This window comes from Plecotus auritus, assembly GCF_963455305.1.
Source record: "Plecotus auritus genome assembly, chromosome: 9".
Lineage (NCBI taxonomy): Eukaryota > Metazoa > Chordata > Mammalia > Chiroptera > Vespertilionidae > Plecotus > Plecotus auritus.
The window spans coordinates 73,998,340-74,023,602 of record NC_137783.1 but is presented as its reverse complement, the minus strand read 5'-3'; the positions used below and the strand labels follow the sequence as shown (position 1 = coordinate 74,023,602).

Sequence of the window (25,263 nt, the reverse complement as noted above, 5' to 3'; positions counted from 1 at the left end):
GGAGGATAAAAGTTTCTCTCAGGCTTCGACCTCAGTCCCCAGGGATCGCGACAGCCCAATTCGGACGTCTGCCTCCAGGGACGGATCCCGCGGACCCTCAGGCACTTGGCTCGCCAGGGCCCGCGAATCCTGCGCCGGGAGACTTCTCGGCAATTCGGTAGCTCCTCGCCCAGAGACACACGGCGGCCGGCAGGCACGCAGGGCCTGAGCTTGGGCTTGGAAGGCGACCTTCCCAAACAGACCTCGGGTTACAGGGGGTGCAGCCCTGAGCCTGGAGCAAAAGTGAAAGGCGAGATGACACGCACGGAACTGGGGCAAACATTGGAGCCCGGGACGAAACTCCCCTCCTGGAGCAGCAGGGGCGAAACCGTGTCCAGGGGAAATTAAAAACCTGGGGGTTGAAAGCGGGGGCTGGCCCCCGCACCTCATCTTTACTGCCCCACTAAGGGCTCCGAGCCCCTGGCACTCTCCTCCGTGAGCTCCTTTCCTTTCCGCTTGGCCGGTGACGACGGCCGCCGGCGCCCCAGCAGCAGCTAGATGTCAGGCGAAGCCTGGATCCCCGCGCGCGGAAGGGAGGGGATGGGAGGGGAGGGGAGGGGAGGGGTGGGGCGGGAGCGTGCGCCCAGTGCGGGGGAGGTGTGTGTGGGGTGGGGACGGGCTGAGCCGGGGGACAGCGGGAGGGGGGAGCTGTGGGCAGGGAGCCCGGCTCCGCCGCCAGCACTAAAGATGGAGAGGCGCCGGGGCCTCGCAGGGGAGGGGGCTCGGCGTTGACGTGGGACGCGGCGGAGGCGCCGAAGCCGGTGGTGATTTGCTAACCTCACAGCAGAGAGGAGTTGAGGGCGATGAGAGCGGGTACTGCGAACTGCCGGGCGACGCCGCCGCTGCCGCCGTGATACCGAGAGCAACAGTTCTCCAGCAACCCCGCTCCCCGACACTGGCACACCCCCGGAGGCACGCACGCCCACCCCACAGCGCCCGGCGTGGTAGCGGTGAGTTGGGGGGTCGGGGAGGGGCGCGCTGCCCAGTGAGAGCCTCTGCTGAGGCGCCCGGGGTTGCAGAGGTCTGGGGGGCGCATTCGCTTCGGCCACTCGGCCGCTGGGCTTGCGCCTGATTTTATTCGGCTTGTTCCCTTCCTGCTGCTGCAGCCGCCGCCGCCGCCGCCAGTTGGGGTCGGGTAGAAGGGGGAGCCCCGACTGTCAGCTTGGGCACAGCTGCCACCCCAACCTTTCCACTCCAGGGCACGGTCGGGGTGAGAGGTGGGGGCCGAGCGGTCTTCGGGGACTGAGGGCGGGAGCGGAGGGTTGGGGATCACGAGGCTTTGTACCGCGGGGGGCCGGCGGGGGTGCCGGGAGCGGTGGGTGCTCATATGTATGCGGACCGATGCGCGGGCGCGAGAGAGGGTTGTGGCTTATTTGTGTGTTTATTCGCCGGTCGGCTTGGAAGCTATAATCGGAGAATCCGAGGAGTGGATCTGGGGGCGGAGGGGAGCAGGACTGGGACTCGCTTGGGTTTTGTTTCTCTTTGGAAAATGTGGTGGGCCATTTTTTCTTGATTAGACTTGGTCCCCTCTTTTTAGGAGGGTGGGCGGCCGTGGCGGAGCGGCGGGGCGGCCGTGGCGGAGCTCCGCAGCGCCCAGGGCTCCGGGCCCTCTTCGGCTCCCGGCGGGACTGGCCGTGACGCCGGAACTGGCTGTGCGCTCCCGGCCGCACTTGGTGGGTGCCAGGCTCTGCACCTGATGCGTTCGGGAGCCTTTCCCACCCGGCGCGCCCGCAGCTCGCCCTCACAGCCCCGGGACACTCCCGCGGGCGTTGGAAATGCGCACGGTCTCCCCCGCTTGCGGACCCGCGGGAGCGCTCAGACGTACTCAGCACGGACTCACTCGCCCGCTCCCCAGGACGCGCGCACGGTGCCTGGGCCGGGCACACCGCTGCTGGCGGTGCCGGCTCGTGGCCGGGGATCCTGCCCTTCGCTCCCGGGGGTCACGGCCCTGGGTCGGCGAGGGAGGGCCGGCCGATCCCTTCTTGCCTTTCCTCCTACAACTCTCGGTGGGGCTTTTGTGTTGCCCCTTAGCGGCGAGGCGGTCCACCTCCTGCCGGCTCTTGCCCCGGAGCACGGCCCGCCCGGACTCTAGCTTTTCGTCCGGGTCCCGTTTGCTTTTCCTCTTCCCTAGACCGGATCCCTTCCTTTCTGCCGTCTGGATCCCCGGGAAAAGTTGCTTCTCCAAGTTTGCCGAAGTCGTCTCCAAGTCTCCGTGGGGGTGGCTGGGAACGGGGTGTGTGAGAGCGCGGTGGATCCCTAGAGCTCGGGCGGGTTAGCGCCAGCTTTCCACCGCTCCGCCGAGGTGGGCGCTGCAGCCGGCGCCGCCAGGATCGCCGCGCTGAGCCGCGGGCCGGAGGGACGGCTGACTGACCCTGATTTCCCTTGAGACCCAAGGAGCTTGTTTTGGGGAAGGAATTCAGTAGCCCAGCTTCCATTCTTTGCATTGCTCTCGGAAACCCCTAAGTAGTCTGTGGAAAAGCCATAGGCGAGGATGAATGGCCTCAGTCCCCACCCCAGGGCTGGGCAGCCAACGGTCTTGATGAAACATACTACTACCCTTTCTGTGGGAGCTTTAGGCTCTGGAACCCGTAGGGCTCCTTCTGGGGGCAGAAACAAGTAGCGTTGGGAGATTTAGGGAGAACCCTTGTTCCCCTTTGCTCCCAGTTCATGTCTTGGCCACAGCAAGGCACAGGCTGGAGGGAACTGGGCCTGCGAGGTCTTTTACATCTTTAAACGGTTGGTTGGGGGAGGGGGCGGGGGGAGCCCCAGAGCCCTGTTATTGATCCTGAACAGCTTGCTGTGGGGGAGGCCTTTGTCTCCCAGCCCTGTCTTCCCTTCATACTGGTTGTAATTCGCACCATAGATGCTGGTGCCAGTGTCACTTCTAGCACCGGGAGCCATGCCCAGCAGCAGTTGCTGCTCCTGGTCACAAGACTTGCCCACTCCAGAGAGCCCGTGGGACACACTTGGAGTTCATATGCCTAGATTACACTCTTGGCTATAAGGGTCCATATTTCCTATCATCTCTCTTCTTAGGTCCTCCACAACCTGTCCGCCTACATTTTATAGATCCTCTTGTCCGCTGGGCACTGTGGGCAGGGGTTAGTGAGGCATCGTATATAAGTATGCGCCCATGTGTTAGGATGGGCCTGGAGAAGAGCCCTTGCCCTTGGATTTCTGTGGGCCAGACTGCAGGCTGCTAGCCCAGCTAGGCGTGGCTTTGCTCCTGGGGCTACCACAGTGAAGCAGGGTTAAGACAAATTTTGTCTTGAAGAAGTTTGCTGCACAGGGGGTTGAGAGTGAAATTGAGGGCTTACATTGACTAAAGGAAGTGGCTCAGTTCTTACTGATTTTCAGTAAGTGCTGGCACCTCCTCCTAACATGTTGGCCTGGCACAGGACCCCCCCTGCCCGCCCCCACTCTTGGACTTAAGACCAGGGGTCCGCGGACTTCATTGTAATTTTCATTTTACTTCATCAACCGGTGAATTAGGCATATGTTATGGCAGAAATTTATCTTTGCTCTCGTTGGTGGGTTTGTAAAGGCAGACTCCTAGATTTCTAGGAAGTCCCTTCCCCTCTTAAAATTTCCAGGATGCTCTTGCTGGCTGAATGAAGGTGGGCTTGCACTGTTTGAATTCTTACTTTTAAGGACACTGACTAATCTACCTTTTGTTCTGTCATCTCTTTTGCCTCTTTCCCCCTTTCTCCCTTCTAGCCCTCTCCATTGGCCCACGAAACTCAGCCTGCCCCACCACGCAAAGCCCGGAAGGAAAGAGAGCCTCATGCCTAAGCCGCAGGGAGCACCATGGATCTGACAAAGATGGGCATGATCCAGCTGCAGAACCCCAGCCACCCCTCGGGGCTCCTGTGCAAGGCCAACCAGATGCGGCTGGCCGGGACGCTGTGTGATGTGGTCATCATGGTGGACAGCCAGGAGTTCCATGCCCACCGGACCGTGCTGGCCTGCACCAGCAAGATGTTTGAGATCCTCTTCCACCGCAACAGCCAGCACTACACTCTGGACTTCCTCTCGCCAAAGACTTTCCAGCAGATCCTGGAGTATGCCTACACGGCCACGCTGCAAGCCAAGGCAGAGGACCTGGATGACCTGCTGTACGCCGCTGAGATCTTGGAAATCGAGTACTTGGAGGAGCAGTGCCTGAAGATCCTGGAGACCATCCAGGCCACAGATGACAATGACACGGAGGCCACCATGGCGGATGGTGGGGTGGAGGAAGAAGAGGACCGCAAGTCTCGGTACCTCAAGAACATCTTCATCTCAAAGCATTCCAGCGAGGAGAGTGGGTATGCCAGTGTGGCTGCGCAGAGCCTCCCCGGACCCATGGCGGACCAGAGCCCGTCTATGTCCACCTCATTTGGTCTTTCAGCCATGAGTCCCACCAAAGCCGCAGTGGACAGTTTGATGACCATCGGACAGTCTCTCCTGCAGGGAACTCTTCAGCCCCCTGCAGGGCCTGACGAACCTACTCTGGCTGGGGCTGGGCGGCTCCCTGGGGTAGCTGAGGTGAAGACAGAGATGATGCAGGTGGATGAGGTGCCCAGCCAGGACAGCCCTGGGACAGCCGAGTCCAGCATTTCAGGCGGATTGGGGGACAAGGTTGAGGAAAGGGGCAAAGAGGGGCCCGGGACCCCAACTCGAAGCAGTGTCATTACCAGTGCAAGGGAGTTGCACTATGGGCGTGAGGAGAGTGCCGAGCCGCTGCCAACCCCCGCGGAGGCTGGCCAGGGTCCCCCAGGCCGACAGGAGCACTTGGTGCCCACAGCAGAGAAACATCTGGGCGTCTACTCCGTGTTGCCCAACCACAAGGCTGACTCTGTGCTGAACATGCCATCGTCGGTGTCCTCTGGGCTTCATGTGCAGGTGCAGCCTGCTCTGGCTGTCTCCATGGACTTCAGCACCTACGGGAGCCTGCTGCCGCAGGGCTTCATCCAGAGGGAGCTGTTCAGCAAGCTGGGTGAGCTGGCTGTGGGCATGAAGTCGGAGAGCCGGACCCTCGGGGAGCCGTGCAGCGTGTGTGGGGTGGATCTTCCTGACAACGAGGCTGTAGAGCAGCACAGGTAGGTCCCTCCCTAGCCCCACTGTCACCCGGCCCAAACCTCTGGCCCTGGCAGCCTGACTTCATACCTGGCTGCTCCCGAGTCCTCGCGCCCTACTCACCTGTGCTCCCTGCTATTTGTAAAAAAAACCCCACATCTTTCTAAGTCTTGGGACTGGGGTATGCTTTCCAAGTGTGGTGAGGGGCCTAGGGTTTTTCCTAAGTGTTGGGGAACGCATGGACCCAGATCTTACTAGGCTCTTGACTCTTTCTGCTTTCGGGCTCCCATTTGCTTGTTCTGCTGTTGGACCTGTTCTCTTTTGCCTGGAGTGACTGATAAAGTGGAGGGAGGAAAAAGAAAGGTGGGGTTGAGGATGAAGGTCTCCCACGGCCTGGATCTGGTCATGTCGCCCGGTTTCAGGTACTCGGTTCCCATCAGTGGTCTCCGCCAAGGCAGGCTATCTGCAGCTCAGGAGGATGGGAAGGGCCGGATGCTGCTTAGGGCGCTAGAGCAGCTGCCGGTCCGAACGTCATTCCTGGTGAACGTTCAACACCAGGAATGTGGCTTTCTCCCTTCTCATTCTCTGTTTCCAGAAGCACGTTTAGAAGGAGCCGATTTACATATTAATCGAGGGTGAAGGATGGGTATGAGAGACTTGGGGCCAGCATTGGCTTCCTCTGGCTTCTGTCCCTTCTCTGTGAAATAACCATCCACTGTGCTCCTAGGACATGTCTGGTCCAATACTGAGTGCTTTGCTGTGGAGTCACGTTTTTGTTATGACCCTCTGAGGTGTAGGCCATGTGCTGCTTTCACATGGGAAGACACTGAGACCTTTTACCAGGATCGCAGAGAGAGTAGGAGGCAGAGCTGGATTCAAATTCAGCTCCTAACCTCTTTGCACGTTGCTACCTTTTGGAGCCATTCAGTCCTGAAGAGGATTGTGCTGCTAGCACAGCGGGTTCTGAGAATTACTCATCAGTAGGGTTTGGCGTTTGCCTGCATCTGTCATAAGGACATGCCCATCATTTTCCCCTCCTGCCCAGGGTCTCATAAGTGGCACGGAGAAGTCCAGTTTCTGTCGTCATTGTGGTAACATTTGCCTGTGTGCCCTCTTGCCTGCTCTTGGTCTGTTCTTGGGGGATCCGCACTTTTGCACCCCTCTCTGTCTACCGCATTCCTCCATTTCTCATTAGTGTAGGAGGGGATGTGACTGAGGGGGTGTGGGGCAGAGGGGGAGGCGTCTGGAGGTTTGACTGATGACCCCAAGCTGAGCCGGATTCCGACAGTGACAGTACCTCATCATGGCTCTGAGGGTTACTTACCTTGTGGAAAGTGCTGCTGAGCTCAATGTTAGCCGATTTTTTCCAGTGGCTGCGGAAAAACAACCACCGCTAAGGTGTGTCTTGATGCTTGTGCTGCTCAGAAGTAGACCGAGTTAGTGTTTGTTTTTGCTCAAACTTTCCTAAAGAGGAAACCCCCTCCTCAAACTTGACCCGGTAGGTTTCTCGTCTTCTCCGGATGTGAATTGTTTCAGTGATGTGCTGTGAGAAGTGGGCTCTGGTGGAAAGGAAACGCTTTGCTGGCTCTCCTCAGGCCTGGCTGCATCTCTTTACGGGGGGGGGGGGGGGGGGGCACCACAGCTGCCACCCTCCCAGGACTCACAAGTTCCCATCCTGCGGGACCCTCCATCCCCCTGGGAGGGGCTGGGGCCTGGCGGTGCGATACTCCATGAAGCGAGGTGGTGAAACTGGAGTGTAGGAACCTTTTCTGAGCCTTGTGTTACTTTTTATTTATTTATTTAAAAATATTTTTCTTGTGTTACTTTTTAAAATGGAGGTGGTTGGCAGGGTGTGGTGCTGAATTAATGAAGTAATAGCTAGAAGTCCCTACAGCTGTGACAGTACCCAGTAACTGTGAAGGTGAAGAACTGACCCTCTGTCCCTGTCTTGTTTGGGTCTCACGTCTGCCTGACCCCATTGGATCCGAGCTCCAGTGTTAGTGTCCACAGCGTGGACGTCCGTGGGGTGTGCTGGCTGCAGGCGTTATGGGGAGTGGCCCTGTCCATGGACTTGGGGTGCTGAGGCGCTGGTCCTGGACCGTTGGTGTCACGCTGTGGGCTGCTGACCTGGAGAATGTGCTTTGACTGAGGGTGGAGAGTAAGCTGCTGCAACCCAGGAACCCAGAGGCTGGGGCAGTGCCGGGGTGGAAAGCTATGAGGGTCTAAAGAGATCAAGGAGGGGACACCATGCTCCTGCGCTGCCCGGCCCCTCAGCTCTGGTCAGACGGTCTTACCCCCTCTGTCTCGCTCAGAGCTCCTGGATTAAGGTACTACTTCCCTACTTCCTAAGGTTCTCTGTTCCTCCCCCACATCCCAACTACCAGTAAAAACAGAGGAACAACACAACGCAATCAGTGGGAGACTTTGACATCAGGAGACTGAAATTGGCAATAATATAACAGTGATGAACATAGTGAAATAACAGGCGACAGATATATTTTTATTGATTTCAGAGAGGAAGGGAGAGGAAGATAGAAACATCAATGATGATCACTGAATTGGCTGGGTTGGCTGGGGATGGAGCCCACAACCCGGGCGTGTACCCTGGCCGGGAATCGAACTGTGACCTCCTGGTTCACAGGTTGAGGTGCAACCACTGAGCCATGCCAGTTGGGCAGGTTTTATTTTATTTATTTATTTAGTCTTTTAAAAAAACTTTATTTAAATTCTTTATTGTTTAAAGTATTACATAAGTTTTCTTCCCCCCGCCTTGACCTCTCCCCAGCCGCTCCAACCCCCCAGCACATGCTCTCACCCCCCTACTGTTTGTATCCATTGGTTATGTTCATGTGCATGCATACAAGTCCTTTGGTTGATCTCTTACCCAGCCCCCTCCCCCCATTTTATTTTTAAGCCCATAGGCTAGAGTGTTGGTAAAGGTTAAGTACCTTGCAGTTGTTGGAGAGCAGACGGGCATGGAGAGGAAGGAAGGGGAGGTTGCTGGGAAGTGGGGCAGGAAGGAGTGCTTGTTATGGAATGCCATCGGTAGGATTCCTCATGACTTGGCCCCAAGCTGGTGAGAGAGGAGCCTGTTAGCATGACAGAAAGTTGGAATGAAACTTAGTAGTGAAGTGGTGGTCCCCACAGTGCACGGCAAGATGTAAAAACAATGTCAGAGGTAGTCATGGATTGAAGGAAAGGCCAGACAAAGACACTACCTGAATAAATCATGTGAGGCTTACTTACCTAAGGGTCCAGAAGGAAGTCAGAACAGTTAGAAGACCTGATCAGCAGCATTCTTAGGCAGATGGAGGAGCAAGCTCTGGGCTTCAAAACCTTTCCCAGGAGGCCCACATTATAGAAGATACGACTGAGAGAAAGAGGGTGATGTTGGGAGGGTCACAATACGCTTCTGGAAGACTGGAATCTCACTCTAGACTCAGTCTCTCTTCTTTCTCTTTCTCTTCTGAAAGGCTGGAGCAGTTCTGCACGTAGGCTTGTGGGCCAGACGCACCTTCTCATTCTCAGAGTTGCATACATATGTGATATGTATGTTGACTTAAGTGTGAACACAGTCGTCATTTGTAGCCCTCAGCCTCCCCAGGCTCATACAGCCTCGTCATAAGATGTTTCTGAATTCAACGCTGCAGGATCAGAGTGGGATCTGGCTTCCTAGGAGTGCTGGATCTTCTACAGACAAACCCTCAGGCCAGCTACAGGGTGTGTCCTGCACACACCAAGTAGGATCTCTTGCCTGGCTCTTGCAGAGATGCTCAGGAATCAAAAGGAATGGTCTCAGCCAACTCCCTAGGACCAGCTCTAGGGTGCCTGAGCCATATAGCTGAGATGTCAGAGCTCTGCCTGGCCCTTTGCCTTGGTCTCTCTCAGGTGGCCAGTTGCTCTGTTTTTAGTGGTTGACCATGTAGAGGGCCATTAGCTGTTGACCTTGGTTTTGGCCAGTTTGGGGAGTTTAGAAGTTGCCCTGAACTCTTGGCCCCTTTTCATCATCCTACCAGCTTTAGGCACCTGTGAGGTCAAACCGAGTTCTGTTTGGAAAAGAGTATGCTGTGGAGTAATGGTAGCAACAGCAATAATGTTGCTCATGCCTTTTATCAGTTGTAGCTCTTACTCCTTTGCAAAGCATCTTTAATGACTTTGTGTTTCTTAACTTCAATCCTCCCCCAAGGGGAGACAGGTCCATCATTCCATATCTGTGATTATGAGTTTGAAGAACGCTGCAAGCTGCTGATAGGTTCTTTGTAAGTTTGCTGCAAACTCATTTAGTGGCAAAACCTGATCTGAACTGATGTGAGGCTATATTTATCCTGTCTATTTTGAATATTCATTTGTTTTGCTGCAAAAATATTAATGTGTTTGATTATAGAGTGCTTCCTTAGACTCTTCTGGGACTGGGCAAACACTATCAGCGCCATAGTTCCTTTGTAAAATTGTAACAATTTGGATTTCTGAAGCACCCCAGGGTTTTGGATAAGGGGTTGAGGGCTATTAGCAGTCCCAGTTTACAGATGAGGAGAACGAGCCTTGGAGCCAGTAAGTGACTTGCCCAAGGTTGCATAGCTATAAATGGATAGGACCAGCCTTACCTAATTCACAGCCCCGGGTGCTCTCCGCCAGGCCATATAAGAACATGTGCATGCCATTTTGGGTCAGTTCCATCTGACCTAGTCTTCGGTTGCCAACCCTGTCCCTGAGATGCCACCATAGGAGGCTACAGCTATCTTCCTTGACGTCAATCCTAAAGGTCAGGTGGCGTCCAGCTCCTCTTAGGATCTATTTATGGCTGTTCTGTCATTCACAGATTTGCCCAAATCCTTTCTGAATCCATTTCTATTTCCAGGAAGTATCCTTTTGGGGGTGATGAATGACTCAAGTTTATAACCTCCTGAGCTCCTGGAAATCCAGTCTTTGGGAGAGGGCATTGGGTGTACAGATAGGAGACTGTGTGTGCGGTGTGCAGCTGCGGAGAGGCAGGCCCTGAGGCCCAGACCTCTATTTATTTTTTTACTTTTATTTTCTTTATTTTATTTTTTTAAACTCTGGTCACCATTGTCAGTCTTTTTTTCATGCTGAGCTTTAATTTCTTCATTTGTAAACTTAGGCACTTGGACACACTGTTTCTGGATTGTTGAGCTCTTTAAAAAGTAGTTCTTTTACCACTGGTATACCCACTTTCATCTTCATGAAGTCCTCTTGGTTCATTGAATTTTGCTCTGGTTTGGAGTCTGGATTCCAGCTAAAATAGGGGGCCAGTTAGATTTGAGTCTGTCTGCTCTGACGTCGTTTCTACACTGAAGCCTGCTTAGGGTTGTTACTGAGTCACCTGGGATCGAGGCTGAACTCTTGGAAATTTTGAAGATGATTTATTTTATTTCCAATGGAGGAAGCTTGTATGCTCTTTCATCTCAGTGAGAAGTTCCACTTTGATTTGCTGTCACTGTTGGCTGGTGCCGTGAACTGCGGGAGGGAGTGGGAGACAGCTTTAGTTCAGCCACACTTTCCCTCCCGCTTATTCTGAGAACCCTATTTATGAATCTAAGATAGTGATTATCCTAAACTGTTAAAATTAAACTCCATTCACAACTCTTTGATTTGTTGCTAATTCTGGAGAAAAACATTTCCAATCATTTCAGTTTTATAAATTAATGACTTTAAAACACGTCCAATGGAAAGCCCAAGTGTGAGACTTCAGAGTCTTGTAAATAAATACAGGTGTGTCTCAGTTTGTCCAGTGGAGGGTTTCTGAATTTTCCACGGTAACAGAAGGTTTTCTTAGTCAGGTTCTGTGTTGGCCATGTTCGGTGAGAGCCCTGACTCAATGGCAGTTATTCTGATAGAAAGAAAAATGTACTGTGGCATCCCCACTGCCCCACCTCCCACCCACGTTTTATTGATTGATTGATTGATTGATGGATTGATTTTAAAATATATTTTTATTGATTTTTAGAGAGGAAGAGAGAGGGAGAAAGAGATAGAAACATCAATAGTAAGATAGAATCATTGATTGGCTGCCTCCTACACGACTAGGGATCGAGCCCGCAACCCGGGCCTGTGCCCTGACCAGGAATCGAACTGTGACTTCCTGGTTCATAGGTCGACGCTCAGCCACTGAGCCACCGCAGCCAGGGCAACCCACATTTTATACAGAGTAAATGCATATTTTGAGCAAATGAGACTATTTTTGGCTCAGAATCCCAATTTCACCATTTGCCAGCTGTGTGACTCAGGTTACCTTACCTGACCTCTCTGTGCCTGCTTGATTGTTTGTAAAATGGGAATAATAACAAATACTTGGTTTGTTATAAGGATCAATTAATAAATATTTGTGAAGTGCAAGGAATGTGGCACAGGGTGAGTGCTCCATATGTGTTTGCTATTGTTTTGTGTGTTTTTTAATCCTCACCTGAGGATATTTTCTCCATTGATTTTTTTAAGAAAGAGTGGAAGGGAGGGAGGGAGAGAAGGAGAGAGAAAAACATCAATGTGAGAGAGATGCATCGATTGGTTGCCTCCTGCATGCACCCTGACTGGGGCTGGTGATCGAACACGCAAACCCAGTTACATGCCCTTGATGGGGCATTCAAACCCATGATCCTTCGGTGTGTGGGCCGATGCTCTAACCACTGGACAACCCGCCAGGGCTGCTACTGTGTTTTCATTGCCATTGTTGTTGTGCAGTGGGTACACTGGTGGTGCAAGGCGAAAAACATGTTTGTGTTGGTCCAGGTCCTTCTTTTCCCCAGAGGCGTTGGTTCCTTCAGCACCATAAAAGCTGCTGCCTCGGGCACTGTGTGGGGCTGGTCCACAGTGAGCACTGGTGTTTTCTCCAGAAATTGATCTCTTGTACCTTGGTGGCCAGGGTACTCTTTGTCCCATTGACCCGAGGCCTGATGAGTCATTCCAGTTCACATTTAAATTTAGCTGGGCCACTCTCCAGCATCCCCAGTTCCCAGTGCCCAGGCGGCTCATGGGTGCAGTGTCCTGTTGCCTGCCCTCATGGCCAAGCGTGCAGAGACGGGGGGGCACAACACCACCCACCTAGGAAGTCCCGGCCGTGGGTGCTGCTTGTTCCAGAGCGCCCTCCCTTTCCCCACTGCAGTGCAGCAGGGTTCTAAGGGTGAATTCAGCAAATGCTCTTTTGAGTGCTTGATACATACCAGGTTCTGTGCTAAGCGCATCTGTGGTCAGAATCTTCCCTATAAGGTGGGTATTAGTTTTGCATCTCAGATGGGCAGGGGGAAGCACAAGTGGTTAGTGGACTTGTCCGTGGTAAGACAGGCAAGAGTGGCACCAGGGCTTGTGCCCCAGGCCTCGGGCTCCACTCGCCCCGTTCTCTCCATAATGCACTGCTTGGCCCTTCGGCCCCTGGTGGGACCAGAATGGGAGGGGAATGCAGGATGGCCAGCTCAGCTCGTGCTCCCTGTAGCCAGTGACCAGGAGGCTCGTGCTGCTCGGCCTGCTCCGGCCTGGCTGCCTCTTGGGGCTGCTGCGGAGCGAAGCTGTGCGAGTGCAGCTTCTGCCTGGGGTCCAGGAGTGTGGTGGTTGGGGCCAGCGAGGCCCAAGGACCTGCATCTCCTACACTGTCTCTTACTGACACCGAGACCAGCTTCTCCAGATAGAGGCCTTTTGTGCTGCCTGAAAACAAAACAAAACACCGAAAAACAAAAAAGGGAGAGAAAAAGAAACCCACTCAAAAAAATGAAAATTCCATGCTGTTATTTCATGCCAGCCTAATCAAAAATTCCCCTTGCTGCCATTTCCCCTTAAAAGCCCCGGTATGCTTATTATACTGGCTCATTCTGGGAAAACTGTGGCTGGGTTTTGCCTACGTGAGGTTTAACTCTGCAGCTGCAAGGAGGGAATCTGCGATACTTTATTATCAGCACGGAAACTTTGCAAAAACTTGCTTAATTCTTAATTCCTAGCTCACTTTTGACTCTTGTCCTCAAGGCGTGATTTTTCGTTACCAGGAAGAGACTGTGTTCAGCTTTGCAGTAGGAAGAATCCAAGTTAGATGAGAGAAAGAACTTCCCGAAACCGTGGAGGATTACTGGTGAAGTTACTAGACTTGGTCACAGAAATTTTGAGGAAGAGGAGAATTGTGGGCCAGTTGGAAATGGTTTTTAGAGTTTTTCCCGCTTTAGGGTCTTTTAGATCCTCCCGATATAATAAGTAAGGACTTAGACACACAAACAAACCAGCACCACCAGGCCTGCCAAGAACAAGCCACGTGCACCACCAGACCAGAGGGAAGTGGGGCGAGGCATGAAGACTGGCCTTGGGTCCCGTTGCATGCGAGAGCTGAGATGTGAACTTGGGAACTCTCTCACCTGTGTGAATGTCAGGCTCCTCTCCTGTGAAGTAGGTTAGCCTCTTACCACTCAACGTGCTTTTAAACATGTGAGTGCCTGTACCACGTAACATAAAGCACACAGCAGGGACTCCACGTGATGCCGCCTCCCTGCTTCCCGTTTCTCCCGTGACTCCTGACCAGGGAGTCGCTCTCTGAGCCGTCACACCCTCACCCAGCTCCGGTCTCTAAGCGGATTAGCAGAGCGTTGTGATCTTAATGTCATTAGGCCTATTGGCACAATTCTCCTTGCCATAGTGAGAAGCAGATGTGGTCGACCATAATGGCCCTCGGTGATCCATCAGGCCTGGAGTGCCGGGGGAAACATTACGAGTGTTAATTTGGGGGAGTCTCTTCTGGTAGCTGGGGAAACGTGGAGGGAGTGTTTGAAATGTATTGATTTAAGCCCTTCAGCAGGTTAGATGCTGCCGGGGTCTACTGTGGCTGAACTGCCCAGCCCCCACACCCCTCTCCTTAAGTAAGGCCCCTCCCCAACCCCGGAGCCCAGGCCTGATGACTTCCAGAGTTGGAGAGACAACTTAGCAGGCTCTTGTTTCTTGCCGATGTACCTTATTAGTAGCACCTGGCATCATAACCCACTAATGGGAACCAGTGCTCTCCTCCTGCGTGGCCAGTGACAAGTAGCCCTGTCAGCCGGGGCTCGCCGTGCGAGGAAGTTCCTATTAGCTTTATGGTCAGGAGAACTTGTCCTGTTCAGGAAATGAATGTTGCTGCTAAAGGTCCGCGGCCCTGACCCTGGCGGTGTAACCTGTGCTGGCCGGGGAGACCCGCGCAGGATGCTTGGGATTTCAGCCCCTCTCTGGTTCTTGTCATATGTAAAGAGGGAATCACTGTGGTATGTTGCAGCCTTGAACTTTTGATTTATTTGCTGAGGGCCACTTAACTGTTGCCATGCCGGACGGCTGTGTGTTGACAGAGCTGTGTGTCCGTGCCCAGATGTGTGCGAGGAGTCATGCTAGCAGGGCTCATCTCTGTGAGAGGGGACCTCGTGGTGGTGGTGGGGGTGTCATTATCTGCTTGCTTTTGCATTCCTGCAGCTTCAAAATTTTCTGGGGGTGTTGGTCACAGTGATGGGAAACTAGGAAGCACTATGTTGAACCTGGGTTTGAATTCATCCTCTGCGTCTTGCAAGCTCTGTCTTGCGGCAAGATTCCCAAGCACCCGCTTCCTCGTCTGGGAGGGGCAGTCACAGCCTGGACTTTGTAGTGTTGCTGTGACATTGTCCATAGGATGATGCAGTCGGAATATGCAGCCCAGCTCGGAACGCTGTGTGGTGTCAGGTTATAGTGTTTGAGAGGATGTGCTTGTTTCTTTCTTTTTTTTTTTTTTTTTTCTCAACATAAATTTGTTTTAAACATTGGAAAGTATGGCATAGCATTTTTTCCTGTTTAATTTACCGAGACCATTTTTTTCCTCATCGTAGCCTTAGAGTCATTAAAGAAAGGCTACTTAAGTTGTTCCTTTTTTTTTTTGGCCTGTGAGTACTGTTTCTAAATGTGAATTTTGCAGAGAACAGCAGTGTTTGACCTTATTCTTGCGGGAAACTTTTGCCTCACTCTTCTTAAGGAGAGGTGTTTGTGAGTTGTCTGGCAAACGGATGCGTAACTTTTGCTGCTGCTGCCGTTTTAAAGGCCCCTGGTGACAAAGGAGTGAACCAAGCTCTCAGGGAAGGTGCAGAGTGTGGCCCAGAAAGATGGGCCTGTGGGGGACCGGGCCAGAGATGACACCTCCTTTAGGAACTTGAAACATCTGCCCGTTATTTATGGAATCGTCAACAGTAGTTCAAGGGGGAAAACGTTATCATCTGATTGCACGGTTGGGCGCAAGGGAAAGGACAGCCTGTCGAGGCAGCTGGACGCCGAGTTTTGGAGAATGGGTTACTAGCCCGTTTCAGGGTACACTCACCGGGGGGTTGGGGGGAGCACGTTCTCACCTCCTCTCAGCCGTTTCTTTATCCTCCACTTGGAAAACAGTGCATGTCTTGATTAAGTAGCACGTGAAAGTTGCTTCAAAGCATTGGTGGAGTAGGGATTGGAAATGTTCAATGCAAAGCTAAATCATGACAGTTGTCCCCTAAATGCTCTGCTAAATTAAGGATCTATTTGTGAGTCTACCTCCCCACATATCCCCGCCCCCTTCCCCTTGGCAGAGGGGATAAAGATGGTACCTAAAAAGAATGTGAAGCGGCTGCTAAATTGAGTGACTCTAAAAACAAATTTCTTTCTTGGACGTTGAGTGTGGAAACCCAGGGCTGGCCCTGTGAGCGCTGCAGACCCCGTAGGGCCCGTGTGCCTGCCCCTCCCCTCAATTTTTAACACAGTGGTTTTCATTGCCCTGTCTCCCCTCTTACCCCTTCATAACCATCCACTCTTTTACTTTTTGTGTTCTCACAGCTGCAAGAGTGACTTTTGTTGTTTGTGCTGAGTAGCTGCTAAATCTTCTCTAGCAGTTGATTCAATGAGGCAGGGAGGGTGGCTGGAGGGGAGAGGCCAGACCTTGGCATCCCCTGTTTGCAAAAGTGAAAAATATTTCTGTTTGCAGTTAATTTTAGTGGCGAGCAGATCATGTTAACTGGATGTAATTGCTTCCAGATATGGCCGAGGGTTTTGTGTGTTGAGATGAAGGGTCTGGTAAGTGCTTGCTTCCTGTGTAAATTAGCCTATTCCATTCAGTCTTTCATTCTCATCAGCCCTGGATTCTGTCATTCTCCCATTTCCCCTCCCAGCCTGCAGCCTGGTGTGAGAAGCAGCTTGTCTGTCCCTCTGGGTACAATTCTTTTGTCACTTGGAGCCATTCACCTCTTGCTTCTTGATGTGACTTTGCCCTTAAAATAATGAGAAGAGTTTTAAAAGATGCCACCGGACCTGCTTCTTTCTGCGCAGAGGCAGCCCTGCAGGGCCCAGGAGCAGGCGCATCCCGGTCACGCGGATTGTGTTTTGGAACCCAGAACTCCTGGTTTTCCATGGCTTTTCTCACCCCTGCCCTCTGACCTCTACTCCCAATTTGGAGAATACCCCTTTCTCCCTTTCTGAACAAAGCACATTCCAGGGGGCCTGAAAGCCCAGAAAAACGAAACGGCTGTTGCGAGGAGGAGAAGTTTGTAGTCCCAGGAAAGAGTCATATTAGACAGGAAGCCACCACTCTTCTTTGCAAAAACAGGTGGGACCTACACACGCACCTGCCTCTCTCTGTAAGAGATGGAGAGGAAACTCCACCCAGAGAATCTTCTCCGGGTTCCTGCGGGTTTCCAGGGTTGAAGCCGAGGAAAAGTGTTAAGATTCATGCTCTCCTGAATTCCGATTTTGTCCTGTGGCCAGCCCCACATTCTTAGTGCTATTTGCATAAGGGGTTGCTGTTTATCTTTCTGTATCAACTCCACTGATAACCCCTGTGGTCTGTTTAACAATCTATGAGGAGTAGATTACTTGATAAATGCCGGTTTTCCAATATGCAAAGATAAGCTGTTGGGGTCAGGGTGAGGGGTGGTGAGTTAGGAAGGGGGGACCAGGCGGGTAGACAGGACCCTCTTGCAGATGGGGGTGGAGATGTGTGAAAGCACCTGATGGAAGAAAACAGGTACCTGGTAACACATGCAGCTGCATTTATCGCACAGCTTATCAGTTTCCTGCCCTCACCCACTTTTCTCCTCCTTTATGTGGACATGCAGAGTCTGAGAACGTTTCACTGAGTGGGTTGCGGATGCCTGTGCTAATACAAGAGGGGAAAGGATGTAGGTAATCTTGGCTCCTTTAGTTCGATCTTTTTCTCCCTTAACCCTCTCTCTCTCCCCCAGCTCTTGCTTCCCCACGTTGTTGGCCGGTAAATAATTGGTGCTTACCAAAAATGTTTGTAAATCTGAAATCTTACATGGGTGGACTTTTCCCATCTGCCCTGCATTTGCTTCTTAAAGCAGGCTGCCTGGTTCTGGAAGAGGCTAGGTGCAGGAAAACGTCTGACCCCATCCCCTAGTCAGTAAGCTTTTTGAGAATCAAACAAAAGAGTTTGGACTGGCTGCTCGAGCTAGGAACACAGCTGATAGCTTTGTTTTGATGTCCTTGTAATGTTTGCAGATCACGGAGGTGCTATTGAGAGCAGGAGTGCCTGCTGAAATAGACTTACCGGGAAGTTGAAACAGCTAGCCCAAAGTCCACGAGATGCTGCAGATAGGGGTCCACAGCCCAGGACCTCTTGGGGAGGGGGTGCCCTCGCGCACGAAAGAGGCTTGCTGGGAGGTGCTGGTGTCTAGGGACAGCGTGTGAAGTGATCAGGAGAGCTCAGGCTTGAGAGCAAGGCATCCTGGATGAAAACCAGGCCCAGCAGGCACTGCGTGCCTTGAGCAAGTTGCAGCCTTTCTGAGCCAGTTTCCTTGTTCTGTGAAAAATGAGGCCAGCACCTTTAAGGTGGTGACGGGAATGGAATATGTATAAAGTGCACAGCACAAGGGACGTCCGTGGTAAACGGGCACCAGTGAGCTTGGAGCAGACCCTTGGAAGCCTGTTGCTTTGGCCCAGGGAGAAACTCTGAAAGGAGCTAGTGAGAGCTGCTGCTTTGGGCACTGGGACTTGCTAACACACTGACCCTGTGCTCACCGCCAGCAGGTGAGCTAGTAGATGAATAATGTGAGCACATCGTGAGTGCAGAGGCCTTGTCTGTGAAGTGTGGCCACGGTCCTAAAGAGGCCCACGTATGGAATAAGGGACTCCTTAATCCAGTGCTGTGGCCACGGCCCCGCACATTTTGGAAAGCTTTATTTGGTATCTTTTCTGAAGTCTGTGCCTCTTTCTTTTGCTTTGTTCTTTGGGAGGATAGATTAGGCTGTTGGAAATGGTCAAAATAATTCGGTGACAAATCTGGTGAATAGAGTGATGATGACTTGGGATGCCTGTCTGACCCTGACGGTAGGTTCTGGAAAGAATGTGTAGAGGACTTGCCGGCGCAGTCCCCGGGGGAACATTGGCCTCACTGCTTAGGTGGGAGGTGGACAGGCACATGCTTCCCAGCTGCTCCGGTTGGAAGGAATTGCCCCTACCGAGGGCCGGTCCCGGGCAGATGTCTCCTACTGCCGAAATGGTTTTGCCTCTGTGGTTTGGATTCCTGTGAGTTTGGGGTCTTGAGGGGCATTTCTGTTGTTAAAAACAATCGAGACCAGTAGATGTAGCTTGGCTTCAGGAAGAATGGCCTGAGTTTTGACACATGAACTGACTCTAAGGGAGTAGGCATGGGGGGCACGGTGGCCTGATGTGACCCCTCCTCGATCTGTTGGGAAGGCTTGGGGAGGTGAAAGGAGCCCTCCTCGTGTGTATTAGTCCCTTTTCTAACGTGCCCTGAACACCTGGAGTGTGGAGGGAACAATGTTTGCCTTTCCTCTTGATGATAACTGCCCTGGGCAGCCAGGTTAGCTCCCATTCACCTTGGGATTGCCTGTCAGACCTGGATGTTTTGTGACCTGCTGTGCAGAGGCCCAGGCAGGGCTCAGTTGCTCAGAATCTGTCCCCCATATCTCTTTCCTTCTCTCCCCACCTCCCCACCGCAGTATTTATAGTAACCATATTAGAACAGAGTGTGAAAGAGGAAGGGTGAGTCATCCCCATTGAAACCATTGATGACATAAATAAAAGCAAAATGCTTACTATGTGTTTTGCACAGTATTTAAGACCAGGTTGTGCTAATTTGAATGCTCCCAAACTGGATCTGTGAAAGTCTACGTATTTGGGAAAAATTCAGGTTTAACTAGAGAGAGGTTATTTATTGAAAACCCATTTCAGTCTCTGCTTTCTTATTTACTTCAGATCCATGTTAAAATCACGGTTGTCATCCTTCCTAATGTGGGGGGCTTCACTAGCAGGGGTTCTGAGGGTTGAGGAGTAGTGTAAGGGGGGACCTAAGTGCCCTCTACCCTCTTCTTACCACTTGTTGAAGGAGTCATGCATAGCTAGTCATCTGCTTTGTATGGGTTCTCAACAATGGACTATAGAATGGTAAAGCTGGGAGGGCCCATCGAAATGGTTCATTTCAACGTGCTCATTGAGGGGAAGTACGTGAAGGCCCAGAGAGGCTCTGTGATTTGCCCAAGGTCACACAGCAAACTACTGGCAAGACCAGGACTGGAACCATGCTTCTCATTCCCTGCCTGCTTTAATTCCTCCCTCACAAACTTGCCTATGACTATCCAGGTCTGCTCCCCACTTCCACCAAGGAGAAGGTAGGGAAAGTGTCTGACTTGAGAGCAGTTTCAAATCTTTGGGTGAGGGGTGCAGGGAGGATTTTGGCATGGCGACTTACCTCTTGGGGAATTCATTAACCTGTCTACTGCTCACCCGGAGTCGGCTAATGTACTGAGTCCTTAGATTTATAGGTGATACACTGTATCCGGGGTTTAAGAGACAAAGATGAGTAAGACACGGGACTTAACTCTTATGGAGTAGAGAAGTTAAATTTGAACAGAGAAGTTAAAATACTTAAAACAATGTGTATGCGCATGTTGATAACTCTGATAGAAAGTAGATAATGGAAAGATTCTGGTAGATATACAGAGAAAGCACAAGACACTCAGATATGCAATGCCTTGCACCTGGAGGGATTCCTTTTTAGTTAAAAAAATGTAACACTTACTGTGGCTGGGCCCTGGGAATTCAGTGGTGAGCAAGGCAGGCAGGGCCTCTGCCTGCGGGCTTTCCTTAGGGGGAGAGAGACTTCACCAGCAGTGCTGCAAAAAACGACGACATGGCAGTTACCATAAGCGTAGCTGGGACCCCGGATACAGTCCCTTCCTTTGACTGGAATGAGGATGATTGACGCTGCAATGGTGGGATGGGCTCGGAGGGAGGTGCCCTAAATGCCAGACCGGGCTGGGGAGGTGGCAGCGTGGAGAAGTGGGGAACCATGGGCAGGTTCTCAACGCTGCCGCCTGCAGACTGCATGATCTAAGCACCGGGAGCCATGCTTTCCTCACCCCGAGTGGCGCTTGTGGGGGGCAGCCTGAAGGTTTCATGGGGGGGATCTCATGGAGTGCAGCAACATGTCTGCCCAGAGCCTGGAACCAGGCTGTTGCTCAAGAACTGTCACTGCTGTTAGTTTTAGACTTTATTCTGGGGCAGTTGGGCGGCTTTGAAGGCGCCTGAGGAGTGACAGTGGCACTCCCACGGTGACAGGGTCCCGAGCCTGTCCTGCTGCCCCTGCGCCTGGCCTGCCTCCCACAGCCTGTCTGAGGAGTTCAGGGGTGCCCACCAGCCCCTCTCCCCACATCCTGTACCTGGTGCTCTACCAAGATTTGATGACCTGACACGAAATGGACCCTTGCCATCTCTTCTCATTGGTTGGCGGGCCTGGGAGAGGGAGGTGGGCTGGGGAGGGGCTTCGGCATCAGGTTCCCAGGAAGGGACGCTGTGACACTGGCCACTGGACTGTTTCCCGATTCCCTGACTCTCTCTTAGGAGAAAGGCGACTGTCTGAATCCAGGCTAACCGTCCGGACGCCCCCGTGCCTAGCGATAGCAAGCGGGGAGCCAGCTATCTCCCCGGGTCTGGGCTGTGGTTGCCGTGCTACGCAATTGCAAACCGACCGTGGCGCGAGATAAGGCTGGCCTTGTGCAACGGGAGCCGGTCTGTTTGCCCGAGTGGCTCTGGCCCCGGCTAACTGCTAACCTCAACGGAGTGGCAGGCCCTGGCTTGGCAAGGCCGTTCCAGGGCCCCTCGCTGGCTCCCTGATGCCTTTTTGTGGTTGGATAAAGGAAACTCATGTCGGCCGCCCACAGCATAGACAGGGGCTTGGGCTGCGGTGTTTGGTTGTTTTGTTTTTCTCTTTTCTTTGTCTTTGTTAAAAAAGAGAAGCTGAAAGGGGGACAGTCTTGCTTGGCACCTACTGCCACCCATAACCCAAAACAACAAACAATTCCTAAACGTCAGTTACAATTTAAAGGCGGTAGAGACGTTGTCCTTTTCTGCGTGACACCCACTGGTCCCCAGAGGCCGGTGTTCGACGTTCTTTTGGGGGACTCTGGGTCTTGGCTAGAAGCCCCTGTCCTGGAATGTTAACTCCATGCCAATGTTTTAAAAAATTTTTTTTAAATTGATTTTTAGAGAGGAAGGGAGAGGGAGAGAGATAGAACATCAGTGATGAGAAAAAAATCATTAATCAGCTGCCTCCTGCACATCTCCCCCTGGGGATGGAGCCTGCAACCTGGGCATGTTCCCTGATCAGGAATCGAACTATGACCTCCTGGTTCCTAGGTTGATGCTCAACCACTGAGCCATGCTGGCCGGCAATGCAAACATTTAAAAAAATATATTTTTATTGATTTCAGAGAGGAAGGGAGAGAGAGAGAGAGAGAGAAACATCAATGATGAGAGAGAATCATTGATTGGCTGCCTCCTGCACACCCCACCCTGGGGATTGAGCCCACAACCTGGGCATGTGCCCTGACTGGGAATCAAACCATGACCTCCTGGTTCCTAGGTCGCTCAACCACCGACCCATGCCAGCCAGGCTTTGCCAACATTTAATATCCCAGTGGCTGGGCCCAGAGAGTGGCAGTAAAGAGTATCTTGTGTGTTGTTTACCTTCTTCCTTCCATCTTTCCCCTCTTCCCTTTCAGAATGAATAGGTGAGCCGGAGCACTGTGCCCCTGCCCCTTTAGGGGTGATGGACCAGGACCCTGGCTTTTGGTGTTGCCCTGTCGGATGATGGGCTAGAAGGGACGCTTGTGGCTGGCCCCCATGTGCTCTGTGCCACCTAGTCTCTGCTTGGGCCCCCTCTCCCCCCAACACCAGGGATAGTACTGTTTTCTGAGCAGCTAGTTCTGTTTCCGAAGAGCTCTTAATGCCCTCACTAATTCTGCTCTCTAGTCACGGACGCTGAGCCACAGCCCTTGAGATATTTGTAAGGAAGCTGCATGGAGTCCCCATTTAGGCAGTGGGTTCTCCTAGCCCACAGGGTCAGGTCCTCTCCCCCTCTTTTATATACTTCCAGATATGTACATTTGCTGTTACTGTTGAAGGGATCACGTCAGGGTGATGATCTACAGTGGCATAACCAGGTAGGCTTGACCCACCTGGAGAAGACCCAGACTCTCACGCCGTGGTTTAAGATGCTACACTTAGGTTAATCGTGTCTTCTGAGAACCTCCCTCTGTTGCTTCCATTGTGTGCTCTGACGTTATTTTCCTTGTTTTTGGCTCTCTGATCGCTGCCACCGATGGCAGTGATTTTATTTATTTATTTATTTATTTATTTATTTTTACCTGGGAAAGGAACTGGGCGGGAGGGCGGTGACAAGAATCAGGAGATGATCACTCTTCCGATTTCCCTGAGTGGATGGTCATTTGCAGGCTTGGAGGTTGCGCCAGGCCCACTGCAAGGTTGTGGCTCAGGGATGGTCAGGGGAGGAAAGGCGGTGATTTCAAAGATTGAGGAGGCGGTGGCTTATATTGATTTTAGCTTATCTGACCTTTTAGCTAGAGGCTGCTCTTCCCTCAAGGTGTCTAACTAACTGTAACTTAAAGCAACAGAGAAATGTATATCATCTCTTCTTTGCATACTTTAGGGCTGGGAAATTCATTATTGAGAAGGATAAGAGCTCATGAGGAAGGCAGCTTTTGAACCAATTGAGATATCTGGGCCCAGGCTGTGTGATTCCTGGGTAACAGGTTGGGGGAAGGAGGTGATGAGAGGTGAGGGGGGAAGGAGTAATGCTGGTCAGGAAGGCGAGGCAAAGGGATTCACTCCAGAGCCCATGCAGCCAACCCAGATCAGATGCCCTTCCTAGAGGGGTCCCCAAGTTAGCAGTCCTGGGAGCAGCTTACCTTGCCCTGGATCTTCTAGGGATGTTGCTTTCTGGGTTTAAAATACAATGTTTAGATTAACTCAGGAATGTGGTCTGGTTAACCAAGGGTTAACTGCTACATCCCCATTGGTCATAAAGCTAGTCACAGAGGGTCTTCCTCACAGCTCTGTGCCTTCCTGCGTGGTCACCTTCCTCACAGCTCTGTGCCTTCCTGCGTGGTCACCTTCCACACAGCTCTGTGCCTTCCTGCGTGGTCACCTTCCACACAGCTCTGTGCCTTCCTGCGTGGTCACCCTTCATGGAGCTCTGTGCCTTCCTGAGTGGTCACCCTTCACGGAGCTCCGTGCCTTCCTGCGTGGTCACCTTCCACGGAGCTCTGTGCCTTCCTGCGTGGTCACCTTCCACACAGCTCTGTGCCTTCCTGCGTGGTCACCTTCCACACAGCTCTGTGCCTTCCTGCGTGGTCACCTTCCACGGAGCTCTGTGCCTTCCTGCGTGGTCACCCTTCACGGAGCTCCGTGCCTTCCTGCGTGGTCACCTTCCACGGAGCTCCGTGCCTTCTTCTGTGGTCACCTTCCACGGAGCTCTGTGCCTTCCTGAGTGGTCACCTTCCACACAGCTCCGTGCCTTCCTGCGTGGTCACCCCTCACGGAGCTCTGTGCCTTCCTGCGTGGTCACCTTCCACGGAGCTCCGTGCCTTCCTGCGTGGTCACCTTCCACACAGCTCTGTGCCTTCCTGCGTGGTCACCTTCCACACAGCTCCGTGCCTTCCTGCGTGGTCACCTTCCACACAGCTCCGTGCCTTCCTGCGTGGTCACCTTCCACGGAGCTCCGTGCCTTCCTGCGTGGTCACCTTCCACGGAGCTCCGTGCCTTCCTGCGTGGTCATCCCTCACGGAGCTCCGTGCCTTCCTGTGTGGTCACCTTCCTCACAGCTCTGTGCCTTCCTGAGTGGTCACCTTCCACGGAGCTCCGTGCCTTCCTGTGTGGTCACCCTTCACGGAGCTCCGTGCCTTCCTGCGTGGTCACCTTCCACGGAGCTCTGTGCCTTATTCCGTGATCACCTTCCACGGAGCTCCGTGCCTTCCTGTGTGGTCACCTTCCACGGAGCTCCGTGCCTTCCTGCGTGATCACCTTCCACGGAGCTCCGTGCCTTCCTGTGTGGTCACCCTTCACGGAGCTCCATACCTTCCTGTGTGGTCACCCTTTACGGAGCTCTGTGCCGTCCAGCCATGGTCAGTGTGTCTGGGGGACTTGCTGGAATAATCAGTGAGTGAGGACTCTGGTCCAAATTCCACAAAACCTTTCCTTGACGGTTCTGTTCTGAAGCTGGGAGGTATCGGCAAATGAACAGAGCATGTAGTGACCCTCCTAACCCCTCAGGTTTCTCCACGAGTTTTTTATTTGTGTGTTTTCCTAGAATGAAGGCTGTGGCCCACAGTGAACAGTGTGTTTTCATTCAAACCCAGTGCACACACAAAAATCCCTCAAGCAAAGGTTCAGAGAAGTCACTTCATCTTTAATAGATGCTATGGACTCTGATAGTTTCTCTTCTGTTCTGCCTCCTGTTTTATTTATTTATTTTTATTTATTTTTTGTTAATCCTCACCTGAGGATATTTTTCCATTGATTTTTAGGGAGAGTGGGAGAGAGAGGGAAAGACAGAGAGAAACATCAATGTGAGAGAAACACATCGATTGGTTGCCTCCTGCACTAGCCCAGACCAGGGCCCAGGCCGGGGAGGAGCCTGCAACCGCAGTACGTGCCCTTGACCAGAACTGAACCCTGCGGACCCTTTGAGCCAAACCGGCTAGGGCCTGTTTTATTTTAAAATGTTAATTAAGACCCACTAATGGACTGCCACCCACAGTTTGAAGAACACCCCCACACTGTGAGGCCTTCGCCATGGGTATTCAGTTCAGAAAACATGTACTGGCACCTGATGTGTGCTAGCTTGTTGCAGAGCACTGTGGGCAGTGCAGGGATATTAATACATCC

At 52.5% G+C, this 25,263-nt stretch overlaps 1 protein-coding gene across 3 annotated transcripts in view; it reads left to right on the top strand.

Moving 5' to 3' along the window:
• The first annotated feature begins 624 nt into the window (after nucleotides 1-624).
• Nucleotides 625-25,263, top strand: part of ZBTB16 (zinc finger and BTB domain containing 16) — a 184,562-nt gene continuing 159,923 nt past the window's right edge. Inside the window, exons 1-2 of one of the 3 annotated variants that reach the window (XM_080641802.1) lie at nucleotides 625-989; nucleotides 3,757-5,120. In XM_080641802.1, the coding sequence (XP_080497928.1) occupies nucleotides 3,847-5,120 (1,274 nt within the window). In that variant the 5' untranslated portion in view covers nucleotides 625-989; nucleotides 3,757-3,846. Of the gene's footprint in view, nucleotides 990-1,374; nucleotides 1,713-3,756; nucleotides 5,121-25,263 lie in introns of those variants that run through there. The other 2 variants (XM_080641803.1, XM_080641804.1) reach the window with 2 other exon arrangements.